The 23,928-nt window shown below is 28.3% G+C and overlaps 1 protein-coding gene across 5 annotated transcripts in view; it reads left to right on the top strand.

The window, feature by feature from the left end:
• The window catches only part of LOC107452539 (small wing phospholipase C gamma 1), a 64,553-nt gene that overhangs the window by 14,936 nt on the left and 25,689 nt on the right, over positions 1–23,928 (top strand). For 2 of the 5 annotated variants that reach the window (XM_016069029.4, XM_071179949.1), the window contains exons 1-15: positions 6,311–6,790; positions 8,949–9,098; positions 9,530–9,665; positions 10,245–10,326; positions 10,516–10,596; positions 11,745–11,834; positions 13,531–13,632; positions 14,738–14,853; positions 15,503–15,588; positions 17,200–17,320; positions 18,299–18,384; positions 20,306–20,388; positions 20,597–20,651; positions 21,092–21,276; positions 23,192–23,361. In XM_016069029.4, coding sequence (XP_015924515.1) covers positions 6,577–6,790; positions 8,949–9,098; positions 9,530–9,665; positions 10,245–10,326; positions 10,516–10,596; positions 11,745–11,834; positions 13,531–13,632; positions 14,738–14,853; positions 15,503–15,588; positions 17,200–17,320; positions 18,299–18,384; positions 20,306–20,388; positions 20,597–20,651; positions 21,092–21,276; positions 23,192–23,361 — 1,757 coding nt within the window. In that variant the 5' untranslated portion in view covers positions 6,311–6,576. Of the gene's footprint in view, positions 1–6,310; positions 6,791–8,948; positions 9,099–9,529; positions 9,666–10,244; positions 10,327–10,515; positions 10,597–11,744; positions 11,835–13,530; positions 13,633–14,737; positions 14,854–15,502; positions 15,589–17,199; positions 17,321–18,298; positions 18,385–20,305; positions 20,389–20,596; positions 20,652–21,091; positions 21,277–23,191; positions 23,362–23,928 lie in introns of those variants that run through there. The other 3 variants (XM_071179948.1, XM_071179947.1, XM_071179950.1) reach the window with 3 other exon arrangements.

The following is a 23,928-nucleotide window of genomic DNA, read 5'->3' as shown; positions in this document are numbered from 1 at the left end:
AAAACTCATGTTTCTACCTGCGATTGATTTGTAATTTTTTAACTTATTTTGCCCTTTTATCTATAACAATTTTACATTACTGCATTTTATCCAATTGTAGCCATATTTATGGATTCATTTTTATTGCTATTAAACTTTAAAGTCACCTTTAAAAAAAATCAAAACATTTTATAGTTAAGAGAAAACTGTGTTATTGTCGATAGAAAGGATCCCGAAAAATCCCAAAGGATCCCAAATTGTGTTGAAATTAAACTTTTAAACTAATATTATGAACATTTTATTCAAATAATGATACTAACATTTGAATACTGATTTGAATAGATATAGAAATATAGTATATATAGTCTAGAATTACTAGATGCGCATTGACACCCAGAATTAAACATAATGGCCAAGTTCTTTGGCTAGTATATGTCAACAAACTAACTTGCTCCCTGGTACTACTGTCCGTATTGGACCGTGGTCTCCCTATCAATGTGAAATAATGTAGTAAATGTCTTAGTTGATTATTTTTTTCATTTAGTCGTTAGCAAATCCCGCCATTTCAAGTGTAGTAAATCTCACCTAATAATAATCAGAGGAATCAAATCAGAATAAGTGTTATACATAAAGAAAATTAATGTTTACATGTCCTTCAACCGTGAAACTAGCACAGACCTTTAGTCTATACATATTCTTTTCCTTTACCGAGACAAACACCTTTTGCAGACGTGATGAGCAAAGCAGTTTACAGTATTAAGTTATAAAGGATCGCAGAGAAAATTCAATTCAAACTTAGTTTTGTAAATACACAAAGGGACGCAGTGAAGGGTTAGTTATTAGTATTTTAAGTTACGGATCAGATACAAAGCCGTATTTTTTCAGAATAAACATATTTTTTTCTGTTTTGACGGATTTGTATTCTTGACCTACAAATGGGTCTTATGATACGATTTTTAAGTACCAATGCTCACCCTTAGTAGTTCAAAAACTAACAATAAATTTGCAAACTAATTTGAGCAGACAAAAACTAACTGCGCAGTTACAAAATCAGAGACATAAATGTATTTTATCTGAATAAGCATGCTTTTATTGCACCGGATTCACACTTAAGACCTTATATAGTATTATAAAGTATAGAAAGTATAGGAAAGAACCAGAAAATCTAGAATATATGTTCCATATAGTTTAATCAAAAATTGGTCAAAAGTGTGATTTATTTAAAGTTAAATTTAATTTTAGTGCATTTTCTTATATCTCTTTATCCAATTACGAGAATTAAAACAGATTTTACATGCGCTTATTAAATTTATTTGTTCAACGATAATTCCATGCAAAATATTATTATTTATGACCATTTACTGACTTTTATCATTTAATTCATTAAAGATCTTAACAGTTGTGAAAACTGAGGTAAAATTTTTACTCAAAGCAACACTAATGATTGCTTCGCAATAATTGTTGTTTCTTTGCGGAAAGCAGTTTTTCTACTAAAGTTAAAATTATTCACTTAACATATACAGGGTGATTCATAAAAGATGGGCAAAATACTATGGTGTATGGAAGTGATACTATACACCAAAGCAAGCAATTTTTATCAAAGAATGCATGTTCAAAAACAAAACGCAAAACCGTTAGAGGGCGCCTAAAGTTGTGTTCTTATATGAGGCAAAAACACACAAAGATCTATGAAGTTAAGTTATAAAAGCAAATTCAATGGCATGTGATTACAATAAGTGTTCAAAACAGTGGCCGGCAGCGGCTATGCACGCAGTACAACGACGAAGAAAAGATTGGCGAACATTCTGAAACACACCAGGTATATCGCGAACTTCCCCTGCAGCGGCCGAAAGCTTGGTGGCAAGTTTTTCAGCAGATTTAATGAGAGTCTCATACATAAGAGCCTTCAGCTGTCCCCACAAAAAGAAATCGAGACATGAAATATCTGCCGAACGTGACCATCTCGCCCAATCCATTGGTTTGGAAAGGTTACGTCCAGAGAGTTTCGCACTTCTCACACTTAATGAGCTGGTGCTCCATCTTGCTGGAACCACAATAACCGTCGGATGTGTGGAAGAACGTCATTCAACATGTCTGGCAGCACCTGTTGCAGAAACGTGAGTTATTTTTTTCCGTCAAGGCGTTCTGGCAGAAGTTACGGGCCGAGTGAATGGTCGCTGATTATTCCTGCAAAAACATTGATAGAAAAACGTCGCTGATGCGAATGTGAATAAGTGGCCTATGAATTTACTTCTGCCCTACATGCTGATTGTGGGTGTTAAATGCACCATCACGCGTGAAGGTACATTCCGTAAAAGGAACAGTTGCAACAAAATCAGTATTTACAGCATTCTTCTGCTGAAACTAGCTGTCAAATTACACACGACTAGGATAATCCCTTTGAGTTAGTCCCTGGACTCATTGAACATGATCATACACAGTACTCGCCATGTTGTGGATTGCGATACCAGTAATTGTCTAGCCACCGCTCGTGTACTTGTACTTGGCTGATCAGCCACCATATCCAAAATAACTTCTTCCACCATTCTATACGTCCTTGCACGATCTGCATCCGACCGGGCTGAAAAAAGGATCCCATCTCACACAACTGTCGGTGCAAGCGCTGAACGGTTGGCTTTTTTTGAACGGCTTTTACGGTTGGGCAACCACCTGTTGGGAAATCGTTCTCCGTTCAACCATTGAGCATCTAAGCTATTTCCATGTGCAGCTCCATAAACAAAATGCATATTGGCTTTTTCGTTATTAGAGAAGGTCAACATCTTCAGATGCGTTACTACCGCGATTGACAATGCACTCTCGAATATAGAGCAGATGACCGAAATGTCCATGTGACAAGTAGTTTACGATTAAAATCCAAACTTAAATATGGCATATGATCCCCTCATCGGCTCCTGGTTTTTAAAAAAACTGATGAAACAGGGTTACTGAATTTCTGTTGTAGCGTCGACAGCTGCAAAATCGTTGCTGGTGACATGTTGGACTCTCCTCTTTTTTGTCCCAAAGTGTTACACTTCCTCATATCCCTATACATTTTTTTACATTGTCACACTAACAATTCTTGCAATTATAAAGATCTGAGAGAAATGTCTTAATCGACCTTATCATCCTTCATCTATCAAAAGATACCTCAAGATAGAATCAAGATAACATGCATTATATACTAGTGAATTGGTATTTAATACGCTATAGTTACGCCACATTACTTTCCTTCCAGAATTTTATCTGTGATAGAATTCGATGCACGAAAGCCACTTGTTGATTTATGCTGCTTTTTGTTTCATATCATTTTTGCTCATTATATTTTTTTTCTTCATTTTTTTATTTTTTTTTTATTTTGCCAAACTTTTATTTTTTTACCAGATTTTTTTTTTACTCCATATTTTAAGCAAATCAACTGTTTAATGTGGACCATCCATCGATGTTGACAAGTTCATATCCCGTTCACATGTTAACATTGAAGGGATTCAATTATCGTCTAAGTCACCCTACATCTATCAAAATGTACTTCCTGATAGAACCAAGTTAACATACCTTATATACTTGTGAATTGATATCTAATATTTATAGTAGTTACGCCATAGAACCTCCGATCGCCGTCGAGAGAATTAGGGAAACTGATTGATGAGTTTTTCTCGGAAAAACGTATTTCACTAATCTGGTTTTCATATTTCCTCGACGGCGATGAGTGACAATGCTGCCTCAGAAGTCCTAGACGTGTTTTCCTGAATCTAGACTGGGTGTCATTAAGACTTACCGAGCAATCTTACGTAGAATATATTAACTTCCCAACAGCTTTAAATTGAGGTGGCGTTATCAGCTATAAAAAGAAACAAAAACCATAAAACTGATTTTTTTTTTAAAAAAATTTCGCTTGAAAAGGGAGACTCTTGGTTCAGTAGCGTGTACCAGTAACTGAAATACCTTGGAAAATGTTGGTGGTCAGTACAGGCTCCAAACACTATGCCTCCCGAAACAAGATCTCCACCATCTCTATATATTCATACCTTTCCATTATGTAGGAGGGTTTATCGTGCGTCTCTTGCCAGAAGACAATGCGTCGAGCATCGGTAATCAGACTGCTGCTTTTAACCGTAAAAGAGTTCTCGAATCCCATTATTCATCTCTACATTTTGGTGCTTTAGGGGTGACTGGAACTAGGTCTCTGATTAAGCGGCGTTAATGTCACATTCCGTATTGGTCAACGTACAAATAGATTACTACTTTGTCGTCTCCAGGATGGGGAAAAGCTCAATATGAGTTGTCGAGCATGGTTGGTTGTTCAGTGATATAGGTTGTTTAAGCTTCTTACAATTTTCTCAGCTATCGAATGTTTGATCCTCCCCACTTGTAGGACGATATACAACTACCATGTTTAAACGTGGACAATAACTACTAATGAAGAAGTACTAGCACTTCAGTTAGATTACACTACAGTTGCGCAAAGGGCAGACGAGTGACGAGTCGTTAGACTGTTTCAGTTGAATTCCAGCCTAAATTTGCATTAGCGAGAGCGCAACAGATCTGCTGTTTCTAATGCAAGCATACAGGTTTTCACCTCCCGATTTTTCAGGGTGTGATAAACTCTTGCTCCCACATGTGTGACACATTCTCGGACAAATATTCTCCTAACTTGCATTCAGGTAGGCATTGTTGGGCAGGTAGGCTGGTAGGCATTGAACCAATCATCAAGTACTTGATGATTGGTTCTTTACGTTTCGTGGTTATTTTTCGCTAACCCTTACAAGTGGGGTTCCTAGCATGAAAAATGGAGTAAATTTGATAAACTCTTCTTTCAGACTCTCTACGTCAGTAGACTGCTTTCGGGAGCTATATTTCTGTCCTCGTGTAAAAATAAGATCATTCACCTACCATTGTCACTGTATACGGTCCCGCAGTGGACTGATCGTTAAGACACGGTTCCCAGCAGATCACCGAAGTCAAGCATCACTGACTGCGGTCAGTATGCGGGTGGGTGACCACTTGGATCAGTCTGCGTATGGACCGAGGGTGTGCGGTATTGGTTCTCGTTAAACTGTTCTACCGTAAAGTGCTCGACTTCGCGTGCAGGTCGTCGGGCTACCGAAGCGGGGGTGCCATCCCCTCTGCAGAAGATCAAAATTGTGATGGCATGTCTTCGGATCATCCTCAGGGATGTTTCCCAGACCGTCGCCAATAGCCCATTGTGCAGCTCTAGTGCGACGTAAATGAACAAATCAATCAATCAATCAGTCACTGTATACGATTCGCTTGCACACAGGTGCGAGATTTTAACTATTGGTAAAGGAGTATTCTCCTTAATGTAGTGACCACACTTTCGATCAGCGACAATCTGATTGGTGTAATATACCTTCCCTCGAAAAATTCCTCCATTCAGATTCACATATTTCCTCGGTGGCGATCGGAGGTGTAGCAAAACGCATTCTGTGAGAATGCCCCTTATGGGGAATTCTAGTAGCACAAGTACTAACCACATTTACAAGTGGTCGCATAAGCTAAACCAAAGCAGTGATGGTGGTCTCTGATATTTACGCAAGTGGAAACAGATATAAAATGCTGTATGTAAGTAAAGGGAGTAGTTCATTATCCAAACCAAACGAGTAAAAGAAACACGCCTATAGATTAAAAGCAGCCACAATGGGAAGGATCTCGCAAGTTTTGCATGTTGCGAGAGAGGTCCCTAAAGGGACAATAGTACCACATCCCATTACCCTGAATAAGCGTGCGATTGTTTGTAAGAAATTATAGCAGATATCATGATTAGAACATGATTGAAGTGTCCTTATGTAGTATTATTCTCTCTGCGTGAGATGTGCCATCAATGCGAATCGTTCATACGGAAGCAGTTCGCCTTACATGTAGCTTCTATACATTCGCTCGCTCTTCTAGAATAATCACTCGCAATGAGAAAACACCTTTACCAGAGAAAAACTTTCTATTCAAGTTTTCGTTCATATCTCCAAGCTCACATCTGCATAATTTTAAGTAGAGAGGATTGAATTACATGACGTGAGAATGCACTTTTAGATCTAATTACCTGAAGTAACAAAAAAAAGCGAACGCAAGTGTTATATATCGCATATTTTTTGTTAAAGAGAAATAATACTTAAAAGGTCAATGAACTCTAAACTTTCTTATGTCATTAAAGCTCCAAAGATGAAAACAATAGGGATTTCGTGGATAGTTTTTAATCATGTTTAAACTGATCAATAAAAAACATCCACAAATATAAATTGCAAATTTCTTTTCCCAAGAAAATTGATACTGTTTTAATTTTTAATTCATAAATTATGCATTACACGAAATATCTGGTAAGCATAAGCAAGGAACGATTAAGCAGCCCTTTCTGTAAACAGTAGTGAATTTCATAAACCTAATTTTACCTTACTTACCTAATAAACAAATAAATTTATTAATTAAACGATTGTTCTTAATTTTTTAAAAATAACATTGTATTAAAATTAATTGTGCATGACGTCATGGCAAATTCATCTTCTGTTTGTTTACTTTTATAATTTACGGAAAACCGCGATCGCAACTCCAGAAGGGAAGTTTTACTGAAAGTGAAAGACAATTTAAATGGCTTTCTGTAGTGTTTTAAATAATAACAACATGATGCCGGCATCAAAATCTGAAATTGAACAAATTTACCGTAAACTAGAGCAAGGTACAGATTTATTAAAGTTATACTTAAATAAGAAACCCGAGAGACGTACTTTCTGCATCAAATTAGAAACTAGACAAATTATAATGTTGAGACCTATTGCCGGACGTAGTGTTCTGGAAGGCACAGGTAATTTTTCTTAATTCAATTTTATATTGACAGACAATTATTATTATTTTTTTTAGATATTTTGTATTATATTTCTCTTAAAGACATGGAGACGTCAACTATAAATTTATCAAATTATTGGACCCATCTTTAACCTCTTCTTAAATCGTTAAGAAAAATTGAGTCTTTCTTTTTTATAATTTTCGATATGTTAAATCTTTATTCATCTAATTAACACAAATTAATGACTTTTAAAAATAAACTTAATATTTTACATTTATCATTGCCCAGCTGCCAAAGAGCACTTTGAAATCTTGACTTCCTTTTTTTAGGGATATTTCAATTGACTAAAATTTTCAAGATGCCAAAGTCTGATATTGAAAACTTTCCCTTTTTTTGGTAAATGAAATAAAATATAACCTAATATGGTATTTTGGTTGTTAATAGGTTCTAAGAACTTTTACTACTATTCATGTGATTGAACCAGTAATGTCTGAGTTTTCATATAATTTCCTTTTCAAACTTTTCCGAAGATTTTTTCTGTTTATTATATGTATTCATAACAGTAATTTTGTTTATATTGCATTTTTTATAGGTTTCTTAGACTTTATGGAAAAGGAGTAGATTTATCTGTTGCTTCATAACCTTTATTAACCTTTTATATGTTACTGGAACCTTTACTTTACTGCACTATATACGTTTATAGAAATTTACTTTAAAGAAAATATTAATTATCATTTTTCTTGCGTCATCTGCATATTATTAGTCAATAACAAAAGCTGAAAAGGTTTGAATTCCAAGCAAATATTTTATTATTTTAGTGGGACTTACATAAAATTTCACACAGTTTTGAAATTTACTATATCTTAAATCGTTAAAAAAGAACATAATGAACATTTGGAATAATCCAAAAAAGAATAAATTATGGGCAAACAATCAAAGTGAAGGTGCTTTTTCATGGTATGATTCAACAGAGTTCAAAATATTGCATTTTTTTTACTAATAAAAATTTCATAAATACTCTATACCAGGGTTGGCAAGGTTTAGGACAGAATGGATTAATCCACGGTTTAAACCATCCTGTCCAAAACCCCTTTGTCCAAAACTGTCTTAAACTGTCCAGAACCCTTTTACTCAAATTATGTCACAATTTTTTCCGAACAATATTTAAGAGGTAAAATAAACATAGAACTAATAACATATTGATAATTAAATATACTAGAGAATATTTGTTTTTAAAAGTATAATGTTTTATTAATATTGTTTGACTCTTCAATTTAAACAAAGGAAGATTAATCAGTAATCAAGTTCAATTGGTCCTCTCATTCAATAGTACATAACTGAAGTTTGGCCTTGCCATACAGGTTAAAATATTAGGGACTAAGTGCTTGGTTCGTCATAAACAGGTTTATTTATCTATAGTACTATTCAAGAATACTTTTATTTCATTCATGTTCAATTCTTTTAGCATAGTGGTGATACATCACCAGTGTCAGTAACTGAAACTGATGTTATGCCCTTCAAAACTGTTAATACATTTTTCAGTTATTTTGTATTTTCAATTTAAATTAATATATTTATATTTAAAAACATTTTTTTTAAAAATAGATGTCTTTTTTATCATCCTGTGATGCAGAAATTATAACATTTTTTTAAAAAAATATTGTGAAAAATAAAAGGTTAATTTTTGAACAAATTTAGTTTTTTTTTTAAGAAAAATTATTATTTTTTAATATTGCCATATTTATCCTTATGCAAAAATATTATTTATCAGTATTAAAAGCATATTTATATTTAAAGGATTAGGTATTCACTTTTGTTGTTCAATGAATTGTGGAGCTTCAAAAATTATAAACCTTTTCCTATTATATTATATTATTTTCTTTTAATAAGTTATAGTAAATTGTATAAAAAATATCAAATATTTATTGATACATGTAATTATTATGTGTACAATGGTTACACCTATAGAATTTTTACCTTTTCCCAAAGTTCAAGGTTTTGGACACTTTAAGATAGTTTAGGACAGTTTTACCCAGTTTAAGACAGTAAAACCCATGTGTCCTGTCCAAAACCAGTTTAGTACGTCCAAAACCCCAACCCTGCTCTATACAAATTAAAAGCTTTTTCTTTCTTTTATCTCAGAATGTATTTATATATATATGTTTTTTTTTTTCAGTTGATCTCCGAGAAGTAAAAGAAGTTAGAATGGGAAAAAATTCTAAGCCATTTGAACGCTGGCCTGATGACACTAGAAAGTATCAAAATAATGAATGTTTTACGATTATATATGGCAACACATTTAAACTGAAATTGTTATCTTGTGTTGGTAAGAATTCACTTTCTATCATATAAAAGTAGAGTAATTGTGAAATGTCATTTTTTACTGATTTAATTTTATTTTTAAATATGCCAAAAAATGCCCCGATTTTTTAAAAAAATATCCTGATTGGTTTTTGGCCCATCACATAGCATATGATATATTTCTATTCCATTTTTAATAAATTTGAATAATATGTAATTTGCATGTACCTATTAAATAACTTGTAATAACATTTCAATTATAATAATATTTATAAAATTTAACCTAATGTAAACTGATCTAGATTTTTAAAAAAATAAATAATGAAAATCATTAACCTTGATATAATAAAAAATTTACTTTTGTAGTGATTTAAAATAGACAGTTTTTCATATGAAATAGACAAAATATTTTTCAACCATTAAATTTTTTTTTGTCTGTATCACTTTTGTTTTTAGCTAAAAAGGATGAATGTGATTTGTGGGTCAAAGGAGTTCGTCACCTTTCAGCAGAAAGTTCGTCTGCACCATATCCATTGTTAGTGGAAAGATGGTTGAGAAAAGAGTTTTACAGCATGGAGAGTCTGCGAGGAGTGTAAGTTGTTCTAATATTATCGAAGATTATCAACTCTTTTAAATTGTCCGTTAATCATAGATTTAAGATAAGGGATTTTTACCATCTAATTTGTTCCAAAATTTTACTGGTATTGTATTTCTTTTTCTATATTTTTTTTTTATATTTGATAAAATATTTTGCTCTCACCAATTTTAGTGTACTTATAAAAAAATGTAACTAATTCTGATATTTATGATGTTTGTGACAAATGAATTTTTTTCTACAAAAAAAAAAACAAAAAAATTTTAACCAGACTGTAATGCCTTGGAAAGTAAAGAAGAAAAAAAGAGGGATCCCTGAAAATTGTCGACAAACTGCTCATTATTACCAAAAGACCAAACAATTGTTATAAAAACTGAAAATGTACTGAATCATTCATTTAATTATACTTGCTAATTATAGTTAAAATGTGTTGAGAAAAAATGTCTTGTAGCTACATACCTGTAGCATAGCTTAAGTAAATTTGATATTTTCACCTTATTTTTTATTTTTATTTTAACTTGGAAATAATTTTAGATTATAACATAATTTTTTAAAATTCCATTTCTCTATTTTCAGGATTACCATCAAAGATTTGAAAGCATTTTTACCTAAGATCAATTTGAAATTACCCACAAATAGACTAAAAGAATTTTTTCAGGTATTTATCTGGAATTAGTATTGTATGCTAAAATAATATTCGAAACACTATACTCTATATTTAAATTTAATTTTATATCTTTTTTAAAAAGATTTATCCTTGAAACTGAGATACACTTATTTTAATTTATTTTTAGAACATGTAATTTTGAACTTTTTTTTAAAAAAAAATGTTTCATTTTGTTAATAGGATGCTGATACTCGAAGAGTTGGAGAAATTGGTTTTGAGGGTTTTGCTTCATTATATCACAACTTAATTCATGATGAACAAGTAAGAAATGTGTACTTAATTTTTTTAATTTTAATATTATTGAAAATTGATTATTAAAAATTATTATTATTTTACTTAATCTATTAGTACATAAGTCATAATTTTTTAAATAATATTTTGTATCTTTTTTTCCATCTGTTGTGAGGCCACCTGAATAAATTACTTTAAAAAAAAAAATCATGCTTATAAAATCAATCAGAATGCAAAAAAATGGGGAATTTGATAGCCAATTATGGAATTTTAAAAAATCAAACAGTGTGTAGCATAAAAAAAATCATTGAAATGCATATCTAATTTATTAAAATGTATTTATGATGTTCAAATAATTATAATATCCCACAAATAACCATTTTTTTGTAACTTATTCCATTATATTTTGAACTATTTTGCATTATTTTTCATATTTATTACAGATAATGGGAAGTATTAGCTATGATAGTTTTTAGATTTCCAAATATTTTTTAGATAGTTTTTGAATTTTTCTAAATTTTAAAACCAAGAATATTTTTTTATGTTGTGTATGGTTATTTCTAATAAATAGGTGAAAGAATTTCAATGAATTTAAAAATTATTTATTGATATTGTTTTGAAAATTCTTATTAACACATTTGTTTCTGATGTATAACTGATTCTATTTGTGCCAAACTTTTTTTTAAAAACGACGATTACTTTCTTCAAGAAAGAACAAAAGCTCTAATAAAACTGCCTTTTTTAAAATGTATTTTGCATAAACAGGATAGTACCATAATATGTTAAATATATAAATATTTATTATTTGTATTTGAAGTCAAAACATTGTGCTTTTTTAAAGATAAAATGATTGATAACAGAAAAAATATCCACTTTGTACTATCAAATATGTACTTCTACTTTTTGTTTCTTGACATTAATGGGTTAAAGATATTTATAGAATGTGTCTAGCTTGATGGCACATTTGTATTTCTTCTGTTTTCAGACTAACTAATTGTTGCTATAAAAAATTGAAACACATTTTAATTTGTTTCAATTATTTTTTCTATTTAGTTTAAAATATCAAATTGTAAAATTTAAAAAAAAATCTGCAAAAATCCTTTATTTATCTCAACTGACTTGTTTTTTTTGTTATCAATTAAAATATAACTATTTCTAACATAAATATTTTTTTACAGTTATTTTGTAGTACATTTGGTCAATATACTACTGATGGCCAACGTGTTACATTGCAAGAATTTAAACAATTTCTACTTGAACAACAAAAGGTAATTTTTTTTCCGGATCTATCCTCTCTGAATTAACTAGCTAATTTATTTAAGTAATCTAAATTTGCAACACTCATTATTGCGGTCAGTGCAATAAGAATTAAAAGTGGCAATGACGTAGAAAAATCTTCAGTTAAAAGCAAAATTTCTTTAAAAAATTTTTTATAATCATGTTATTCTTCTTTTTATTGTTTATAAATTCTAAAATTATAATTAATTTCTTAGTTTCTTGGAACAAAAAGAGAAAAAAGAAGTTTGCAAACAATTAAAAATGTGTCTTCTATAAATATATACAAGTTATCTTGTATAATTATATACAATTTAATATTTTTCATGCCTATTCTAGATAAACAAATTTTCTGTTACATTCTTATTTGAGAATGAGATAAATATTAACTATTTACGTGATATACAGATTTTATGCTGAATAACTTTTGCATTTGTACTTTTCAATAGTGGTCTACTTCAAAACCTGACAAAAAATACATTCTCTTAATATTTATACTATTGTTATACAGTTTATGCTGTTTAGTTAGTCTTCTCTTCCCAGTATAATGATTGATACATAATGTCATGCTTGCTTTTCCATAGGTGTATGTTATTTTAGGTATAATTTATATATAGTGAACATTTTGCATTCATTCTTTCCCATTCTTTGGAAAATTATTTTAGAAACAAATGTTCAATTTTTCTTTTATATTTTCAAAACAAACATTTCTTTGGTGACAATAACCCATTTGATAGCAGAATTTTTCAAAAAAATAATTTAATCCATTACTTTTTTGATATTACTACCCATTGAACAAGAAGCATCTTAAATTATCTTCAAATGAAGGAAGATTCGAATGAGAAATACATGACCCCNCCCCCCCCCCCTGATTTTCATATTAGGCAGTCTTGATTGTCTAGTATTTGTAAGTTTCAAGTAATTATTTTCATTTTTGTGTTTTATATAGACATATTTCTGTGACCTCTGTTTGGATTTAGTTTGGGTCAGTTTCCTGATTGGATTTTTTGGAGATTCTTCCAATATTTACTGACACTGCTGTATGAAAATGGCCAAAAAAGTTTGGTTTTAATTTTAAAGAGTTGAGATATTCCATCCTTTTCTTCTTTTTCTTTATTTTTTATATGAACTATGATTTTGTGTTAAATAAAAATGGTTTTGAAACAAACTTTTCATTTTTATGTAAAATATTTAACAACTCTGCACTGACCATATATTTTATTGTAACTTTTTCATTAAAATAAAAATTTATATGAAATATACATTAGAAATTGTGAATGTGATTGATGCATTTGAAGTAGAGCAGTGAAACCAGATTCAGTGCATATTCTTTTAAGTCTCTAAAAATCCTGAATTGTATTTATTATTCTTTTTTTTTTGTTGTAGTTTTTTTTTCTTTCCTAATAGAATAATTTAAAATTCTGATAAAAAGTATTATTGTTAAATAAAGAATAAGGATATCATGCAAAAACAATGATCTGGATCATTCCATAATTTAACTGCAAATTATTGTTTACTTTTCAAAAGTTGAAAGAATTTGGAGCGGACTCCAAGAACTCCATCTCACAGACTTTGAGAAATATTTACTATTTTATTATTATCTTCTATTGTCTTATATTTCAATTTTAAAAGCTTTACTGTTACTTTAATTTACATGTTGATAATATTCTTCTTTTTATAACTAAATAGGATTCTGATGCTTCAGATGAAGAAAAAGTTAGCAAGATCATGCGAGAGTACCTTGAAGATCCTAGTAGAGATGCCCAAGAACCTTTTTTCACTGTTCCTGAGGTTTTTAAACTTTTATTTTTTCTTGTAAAGTAATATTTTCTTTAACAATGTGGACAACATGTATACTTCATTTATTATTGTTGTTATTATTTCATGTTGTTTAATAGTTGGTGCGTTTGAAGGCTTCATCCTAGAAACTTATGTATACCTTGTAATTTGAGTTACCTACTATTTGTTGATAGTTATCTCATGAATAGTACATGCAAACACTTAAAAGTTTTAAAATGCTGTTTAATTTTCAAAAACAACAAAATGTTCTAAAATGCAGACGAGGTGGAAATGTGTGAATCCCAATATAACATTTTAATGACTCAAACAAAACAACAAAATTTTTTAATACGATTTTTTCTATTTATTGGCAATACTATTTTTAATTCTAATGTAGCATTGAATTCAAATTTCTTCATTCAATAGATATTCTTCATACCAAGTTGGCTGTAGATATTAAAAGTTTTTCTTTGTGTATATGAGAAAAATATAATTTATCAGCTAACAGTTTGCAATAAAAAAAAATATTTGATTTAAACAAAAATGATAATTCTTAAGAGATCTATGATGAACTTTATAGATGTGGTTTTAATTCCACTCTTGAAATGCAATTTGCTAGTAGGTACCATAAAATATTGATTTCTAATATTTCATTATTCAAAGATATTACATTGCCAATAAAAACTGAAATTAAAACTTTTATGTATTAAATTAAAACTCTGACAATAACAGCAAAAATTAACATTAACCCCTAAGAAAATGTCTCTTTCAATTAGTAAAATGTCTAATTGCCTTTGAGAAGATTTTTTCATTTATATGTACTACTTTTATCAATTACCTGAACCTAACTTTTTGTTAAAATGGCTGCTCCTTTTTATAACATTTGTGCGTTTATTAGTTTTTGTCCCAATTATTTAACAAAAATCAGAAAATAACTGTTTTTATGGTGCACATAGTAAGTATTTTTAATTATGAATCAGTGATCAGCTACCCAGTCTATGGTTAATATTTGATATGAAGATTTTTTTAATAAATTATGCTTGAATAACATTTTTTTAAGCATTACCAAAATATGTTTTTAACAAATAATGTGTACTTTCTGAAATTTTGTGTTTAGTTTTTAGATTTCTTGTTTTCTAAACACAACCATGCATGGGAGTCTAAACATGATTTAATTAATCAAGACATGACTCAACCATTGGTGAACTATTGGATTGCATCATCACATAATACGTAAGAAATAATTTTCATAGTCTATAATTTTTTTTCAGTACATAGGCAGTTCACCGTAATTATTTTGCATGAATGCTTAAACATACTTTTTTATACATATGCTCCTTTCAAAGTCCATCACTCCATTGAAGGCTTTTAAATTTCCTCGCAAAGTCTAAAATGATTATTGTTTCATACATTGTCTAGGCATTCTATGGAATGACTTAAGAAGATCTGCATTATATACAATAACTAAACAAATTATAGAATTCTCATATTTTATACTCTGTCCTAACAATGACAGGTATTCTGTACGGCGATTAGGCATTCAAAAGATTACCAGCATTTTATACATTGAAAGTATCGTGTATATAAATCCCTTGAAATGCTTCCAATTTTTAAAAATATTTTGCATTAATATTAAAACCTATGAAAAACGTAATGTAAATTTAAAACTGCAAGTGTTTGATTTTATTACTTTACTGCAGTGAGTTTAAGTTGAACATTCGTACAGGCTTTGCATTTCTTTTATGTGTGCAATAAAATTTAGAAAGAGCTTTATTTTTCCTTTAAGATATGTAATTTTGCTATAGGCATCCAATGCTACTTATCAAATATTTTACATCAAAAGATGAATTTTATATTTTAATGTAAATAATTCATTGTTTAGTTACCTCACTGGTGACCAAGTTAAATCTGAATCCTCAACTGAAGCTTATGCCAGGTGTCTCCGAATGGGATGTCGTTGTATTGAATGTAAGTTTCTTTTATAATTATATTCATATACTTTAGCCTAGTAATTCACAACCATTTTTTTGTTCCATGCATGCCTTTTAAAATTGTTAGAAGATGGTCCATTCTAGAAACTCAAAATATTAAGGTTCATTCATTTAGATTTAAATAGTTTTTAGTTAAACACTAAAACCTATTGTGAGTGCCAACAAACATCAAAATTTGAATAAAATTAATATTTTACGTTTATGAACTAAAGCTTAATACTTGCAAGTGCAAAAACTTTTGCAACTCATAAAAAGTTTAACAAGTATGTATGGGTTGTTGGGAAATGTTCCAAATGAAGCAGCACTGAAAAAACTACTGGTAAAAAAAAATACATACACAACTCAAATCAAACAGTTATTTTAATAATTTAAAACGTTTATTTCAATTTATAAAGAATTAAATATTGTGAATGTTAATGAAATTGATAAAGTAACAGTAAATTAGTATTTGAAAATCCAATCTATGATGTTTTAAAATTATTACAACTAAATATTATTAATGCTTAAATTTATAAAAACAAATTAATAATTAATTAATTAACGATAATTATATTATTATTTACTAAATTTTCAGTTCTGAAATAACTCTAGATCCAATAAAAAGAATATTCCACTGATATTATAAACTACCTCAAAATATCAAATTAGGACGGAGTAATTGCATAACTTAAAAAAAAAAAGAATTTTTCTGTTATTGTTTTACTTATTAAATGCTTTACTGTATTATTAAATGCATTATTTTATTTATTTATTTATTTTTTAAATTTACTTTGATACTGTAAATCAGTTTTTGTTTTGTCAAGCTGACCTCATTTCTCCTAAGTTTAAAATTATTGTTTTTACATTATTATTCGCACCCACAGTGTGCACTTGCAGTGAGTTTTCTTTAGGCATTTTGATATTGTAAATATTTTTTTTATTTTCATTGTTGATAAACTTATTTAAAATAAATAATGATAAAGCTGCCTAAGACTTTTTTGGTATATAGATGGCTACAACAAAAATTAGTAATAATAGTAGTTTAAAAAAGTACAATTGATTACTAACCAAAATGTATTTAGCATCGATATATTTCAAACTGCATTTTTAATTCAGATTACTAAACATTTTTCGATCTTAAAGAGTAATTGAAATTAATATATTTGAGTTTCTTGATGTTGCACATTATATAACAAGAGCAACTAATGGTTGACAAAATCTTATTTTCTTGATTTCTAAAAAATTAGTATCCATATATAATTGCTGATTTTAATGCAATGCATTTCAATTTTAATTATTTTATTAGTTGTCTATAAAAAAATTTACCTTCCCATTGTTATGCTAACTAATTTTTTGTTATATTTTTATTCATTTTTTTTTATTTATTTATTTATTCTGATTGTAAATTTTAGCTTTAGCTTTTTAGTATTTAAGCTTTTATGACTTTAGTAGACACAGTAATAGTTATCATTTTATCTGAATAATCTTATTACTATCAAAAATTAAAGAGGCTCTGGCTTTTTTTCTCTTTGTAAATATGATTTAAAAAATTCTGTGAACCTGAATTATATTATTACTGTATTATTCATAATATGTTGTTAAATTTCAGTGGATTGCTGGGATGGTCCAGATGGTATGCCTCATGTTTTCCATGGCCATACATTGACTAGCAAAATAAAATTTCTTGATGTGATTAAAACAATTAAAGAACATGCTTTTGTTGCATCAGAGTATGTATTTATGTTTCTGCAGTGCATAAATTGTCTATCTAATCAAAGTTAATTAATTTTACTTGAAACTATATTTAAATGAATAAGTTTAATATTAAAAAATTCTAATTGCTAATTTCATCTTTTATTATTCTCGTCATTTTATATCTTTTTGCTTGCAATTGATTAGTTTAAAAATGCAAAATTTGGTTATTGTTTTTTTTTCTTTTTCATGTAATATATTATTAAAAATAAATAGATATTGAAACTACAAATGGTATAAATTAATTTGTCTTCGACCTATTTTATTTCCATTATTATACTTTTTATCATTTTATTTGTGTACATATGTCCCTTTTTTTTAAAATCAATAACTGGAAAATCTCTCTTTTTCTTCTTTTTGTGGCACAATTATTTTGAATCTTTTTTTCATTTATTTATTTCTGCCTTGAAAAATTTAACTTTTTTTAATGTTTGTGAAATTTCTTACCTAAGAAAAAATCTATTGGTTTTTCATTGTTGTAACTATAATATAGTAACTATTAAAGATAATATAATTAATAATCTGCAGTCTATAACCAAAATTACCAAATTTAATTATTACTGAAAGTGAGTTTGCATTGATTTCATGAGAAAGAATGTATGATAGAAAAATTGATAGCTTTACTCTTAATTTCAGTATTATGAGTTTCTATTTATTTCCAATAGTGATTATGTATATTTTTTTTTTTAAAAATAAATAAATCCTATAGAGTTGAGTTTAAAATGATATTTATGAAATTTAAAAAATCGATTTTTAATTGGAGTTAAAATAAAAATGATGCTTCAAATTTCTGAAAGTGCTTCTCATGTATACTCTGTTGCTCTTAACCAGGGTTTCTTAAACCTTTTGGTGTGAGGACCCCATAGTATTTACAAAAATTATTTGTGACCCCATAAGCATTGTACAAATCTGACTCGCGTATGAAGGAATCTAACGACTTTCTATTTTTATTCTAGGTATCCAGTCATTCTTAGTCTTGAAAACCACTGCACACTACCTCAACAGCGAAATATGGCATCTGCCTTCCTTGAAATATTTGGGGGTAAATGTTTATACTGTGTTATTTGCTAAAAGCTTTTCTGTTATATATTTTCTTTTCATTTCCTATACTATTTGTTCCATTTTTATAAGTCATTCATTTTGTTATTTTTTAATTTACAGAAGATACATAAGTTTAGATGCATCCATTTTAATCTTCGTTGATATTTGATTAATTACTTAGTAAAATAAAACAAATTTCAAAAAATTAAGGCGTTAATTTTTTTTTCTCCTTTTAAATTTCTCTTTTTCATCTTATACAAAATTTTGAAGTTAAAAATTCATTTAAAAATTCCAAGAATATTTTTATTTTCAAAACTGTTTCAGATAGAGCCATTTTGATAAATATGAGTTATTTTAGGTTGTTTGAAATGTTATTTCATTTTTGTTTTATGAAAATGAAAGACAATTTTATTATGGGAATAAATGTTTTATTGAATTATATACAGCTCTCATTCAGATCTAATATCTTTCGTTTTCTGTCTGGCAGTAGCATGATTCCACACCAGTAATTTTTTTTTATTTGCTGGTATAAAACTGATCCATATGATTTTTGTCCTCCCCATTTAAAGTAAAGGTTTTATCATCTAAAATTTTTTGTAGAGATCATGATATTGTTGTAGACAACCCATTCCTCACCCCCAGTAATGATGTGCTTGAAAAATAAATAATTTTCTTAATGTTTGAGAAACAGATCACAAAGGTCAAGCGGACAACGCAAATCTCCTTCTGTAAGAACACGAAGAAACCTAAGAGATTCGAATGATCATGAAATAGCAAATTTGATGAATCCATTTCTCAGCAAACTTACGACTTGCTATTTGCCGATTTTCTCAATTAATGTGTTTATTGTGTCTTAATCGCCTTTGACTGTTCAGGGTGTTGCTCATCTTCAACATAGAAATTTGCCAGATTGAAATTTTGCGAACCAATTTTGGCATTGCCGTTTTGTCAATACATCTTCTGCATACTCATTAGATAATTTTTTCTAGCTTGAGCTGCATGTTTACCCATTTGATAGTTAGAAAGTAAAGTATATTGAAAATGCGGCTTTTCACTTTCTATGTTTGAAAGGACATCAGCCAAAAACTACTGAGTAGAATCAATTGAACTTTTTCACAAGCAATCCTTAGAGCCTTGCTATATCAGCTGTTAAATACTTATTGTGTTTATGTGGCTTAAGTATGAAGTTGACTATAAAAAATACAATTAAGTCATGTGTTAGGAAAAACTAAATTACTTTCCGAGCAACTTAATGTTATACTTTTCTTTTCTGTCAGCTTAATTATAAAATTGTTTTATTTTTATACTTGAGTACATAATTCCAATTGATCAACATTCAATACAATAAGTTAGTTGTTTCTTTTTTTAATTAGAACTGTTTAATAGAAACATCTAGACCTAGAACATAATAAATTTTTATTTTTTCAATATCTTAACAATTTAAATGAAAGTACTAATTTAAAGATATTGTGATAATTTTTCTATGATTGCTTTGTTTCATGCAAGCTGAGATATGTAACTTGTGCTGCCTAAGTTATGATTTTTTCTCCTTTTTCACAAGATTTTTATTTTAGATTGGTTACTTAGCTTTGTTTCTTCATATAATTTTTTTATTTGTACAATTTGTAAAACTTAGCTGTCGCAAATAGAAATATAATCTTGTATAAATTTTTGCCACACATGATTGGAAAAGTATAAGAAAAATTTAAAATCTGTCAAGTGTTTTTGAAATACTTAATATGTAGCTAGAAAAATAATATTTTTTAATATGCTTTTATTTTTAAATAAATAATTGATTAAAAAAATTATTTAAATATTAACATTACTTTCGTTGTATTTTTTTTTCACATTAATAACTGTTTTTATTAATTATTGCAGTAATATTTTTGATTTGATTATTTATAACTATGAATGCTTTTTAGATTTGCTCTTAACTCAACCAGTTGAAAGAGATGGAATGCAAATGCCCTCTCCTGCTCAACTAAAACGAAAGATAATAATCAAGGTGACTCAAGAAATATTGTAATAGCATGTTTTACTTTAAAATAAATATTGAAATTTAAACTATAATTTTTTAAACTGAAATCCCAGATTTTTTAATTTATTTTCTATTTTCAAAATGTCTTTAGTTCTTGTTTCAGCATCTAAAAATTCAAATTAAAATCAGTGATGAAATGAGAGATAGTATTTTTTAAACCATATTTTCTTTGCAGCACAAAAAGCTTCCTGAAGGTCACGAGGAACGCATAGTTGTAAGAAATGATGAAGGTATTTGTTATTGCTTTATTTTATTAATATGCATTTATAGTTTTAAATTAGAAGTTTAGTTGAGAAAAGAACTTTTGTTTCAGTTATGCTTCAAAAATTATTTAACTATAAAACTTCATCCAACTTTAGAACTTAGAACTCAATTTAAATCTGAAAAAAAAATTCTATCTCTAAAGTCTTTAATTATTTTTACCTTTTTACCTCTGGTAGTTATTTCTTAGGGATCCAAGTTTGATCTTAGAGAACTTAAACTACTATTAATTTCAAACCCTGTACCTTTAAATTCAATCAATGCTTTATTTTTTTTAAACATTATTTTTTTTAAAAATTTATTTACTATCATCACAATGCAGCATAATTTTTTTCCTTCTTAAAAGCTTTATTTTGGGCATCTTGATTATTATAAATTAGCTAATTTTAAACTTTTTTTAAAATTTCAGCAGGAGCTGAATCTGACATCAGCAATGCCATAAAGAATGGTATTTTATACTTGGAAGATCCTGTTGATCATGAGTGGCGACCTCACTTCTTCATGCTTACTCAGAATAAGATGTATTATGCAGAAGAAGAAGAAAGTCGAGATGAAGATGATGACAATGAAGATACAAGTACTCAACCCAGAGAAGTAAAAGAACATTCTTTTTATATAATCATATTTATGTCGCATTGGCAAAATTCATGATTTGAAGGGGAGAAAAAAACTTTAAAAATCAGGAGGTTTTATTAGAAAAATTTTACCTATACCAATTAAAGCTCTAATAAACTATATTAACAGTGCTTAATTATTTAAAAACAATATTATAACTTAAGTATTTTGTAATTTCAATTAAAATTGTATAAATTATTATACATTTATGACATACTAATCACTTAAAAAATAAAATCATATTTGGTTTTATCCAGCTTACAAGTACTCAACCCAAAGGAGTGAAAGAACATTCTTTTTATAAAATCACATTTATGTTGGGTTGGGCAAAATACATGATTTAAAATAAAAATAAAAATCATTATTTTTAAAATCAGTTTTTTTTTTAAAAATTTGTTTTATCTATACCAATCAATGCTCTAATAAAATATATTAACCATACTTATTATTTAAAAGCAATATTATAACTTAAGTATTTTGTTATTTCAGTACAAATTATAAAAATTATTAGATATTTATGACATACTAATCACTGAAATAATAAAATCATAAATGGTTTTATCTAGCTTAATAGTTCAATGAATTTGTAAAGGCAAAGTCTTATTCTTTATGCCAGATATAAAATGAAGGAAAAATTCATTTATATCAGGAAACAAAGGAAATTAAAATATATTAACAAGTAGTTCTCCTTCATATCTATTTGAGTAAACTTAGTGTTACAAACAACAAGTTACAAAGTATTTAAGGGCATTAAACTATTAAGTTATAATTTTCTATTAGCTATATGTAAATCAATTTGTGAGTAATGAACATATTTAAATAATACCTGTTGAGTTTTATGTTTTTTTTTTAATACCTTAAGGGCTTTTAAAACATTTAAATATGTAATTAGTGTTTACCAATATTAATAAAAGAAGTGTTCTGTCCAATGAAACTTACAATGATTTTTTTTTTTCGTTACTGTAATCTAAACTGTTTTACTCTTCGTTGAATATCTAACTAACAAATTGTCTCCCATTTTTTAAAATTTTAGTTTGTTTGGCTTGAACTAAAAAAACGTTATTTTATTTATTGAATAATTAGTTTGTAATATTAAAAATAAGTTTTGAAACTTAGTTAGAAATATTAGTTATTCTAGCTATATTGCTTTTTTTAATAATATTAAGTACTGTTAATACATTTTATCAGATGATTTAACTGGTAAAAATGAAAAAATTCAATTTAAATAAAATAAATCCTTTTTTTTATGAGTTTATTTGTATCTCGACCCGCCCTATTTAAGGGCGGGTCGAGCTTTTTTGATAATCCTTTTTTTTTATGAATTTTTTAACCCTGGTAATATATGATGTGCACAATATTCAGAAATAGGCCTATTTTCTGTTCTTTAATCTTCAAGCTATTTAGGTGATATACATTCTATGGCATTTTCGTCTACATTTCGTTGCTAATTTATGTATAAAGTTGTCCCTTTTTTAATACATTTTAATATTTTTATTGTCGTTTTTTATAATAATGCATGGTTGTTAAGTAATAGTACAAAAATATATGTTTTCTTTAACATGGCTTATTTGTTTTCTGTCTCTTCCTAATTATTGCAACAAGCAAGCACTTATTATTGTTAATTCTATATTTAATAAAGCATTATTTGTTAGACCTGCTCCTACTGCCCAGTTATTTCTATTCTTGTTTGTATCACTTTGAAATTGTAACCTTTTATTTAAAACTAATTTTAGTTTTTAAAAAAATGTACGTACAAGGTGGGACTATGAGACTATGCGGAACACTATATTTTGAACTTCTACATTTTTAGTTATTAGCACCTTCAATATTTCGTTTGTTAAAGAAATATTGATGAACATGCATTTTTTCTTATTACTCTTGCTCATATTTTTAGGGTGTTCCTAGCAATGAGCTTCATTTTGGTGAAAAATGGTTCCATGGGAAATTGAGTGGAGGAAGAACTCAAGCTCAAGAACTCCTTAATCAATACTCATTTTTAGGTGATGGTACTTTTTTGGTACGAGAAAGTGAAACCTTTGTTGGAGACTACTCATTATCTTTTTGGTAGGAAACTTTATTTTCTGTTTTTATTTTTGCATATTTGAAACAAATAGGGAAGGAAATATGAAAATGATCAGAATTATGTATATTTGATTACCCATTATATGAATCAGTTCGTCTGCGTTAAATTCTTGTGCCAATATGTTAACAAACATTTTTAAATGGTGTTGTTAGTAGTATTTTTTACTAAAATGCATTTATTAAATATTCTCTTCTGTGAAATCAGCTTAGTTATTTATTTAATGTTTTTTTTTTACTATAAGTTTACTTTTTAAATGACAATATTGTTCATGCACTTTTCAACATGATGGTTGATTTAATTTGCAATTTATAATTTTCTTGTTATGTCTCAAATATTTGACGGTTATGTTTTGAAATTTCTCATTTTTATGTCACTTCTAGAATATGTCTCATTTTCTTTATAAAATTTGCATTTAAAAAAATTTTGCTTCATATCCTTTTGAGTTACCTGTTTTTTTACTTTGATTAAAAAATTTTCTGGCACAATAGTGTTCAAAATTTGAATATGAATTAAAATTAGGGGTATCTATTTATTGTGTAGTGTATATG

The sequence above is a fragment of the Parasteatoda tepidariorum genome, chromosome 4, assembly GCF_043381705.1.
Source record: "Parasteatoda tepidariorum isolate YZ-2023 chromosome 4, CAS_Ptep_4.0, whole genome shotgun sequence".
Classification (NCBI taxonomy): Eukaryota; Metazoa; Arthropoda; class Arachnida; order Araneae; family Theridiidae; genus Parasteatoda; species Parasteatoda tepidariorum.
Note: the sequence above shows the minus strand (reverse complement) of the source record. Positions and strands in the feature narration are given on the sequence as shown.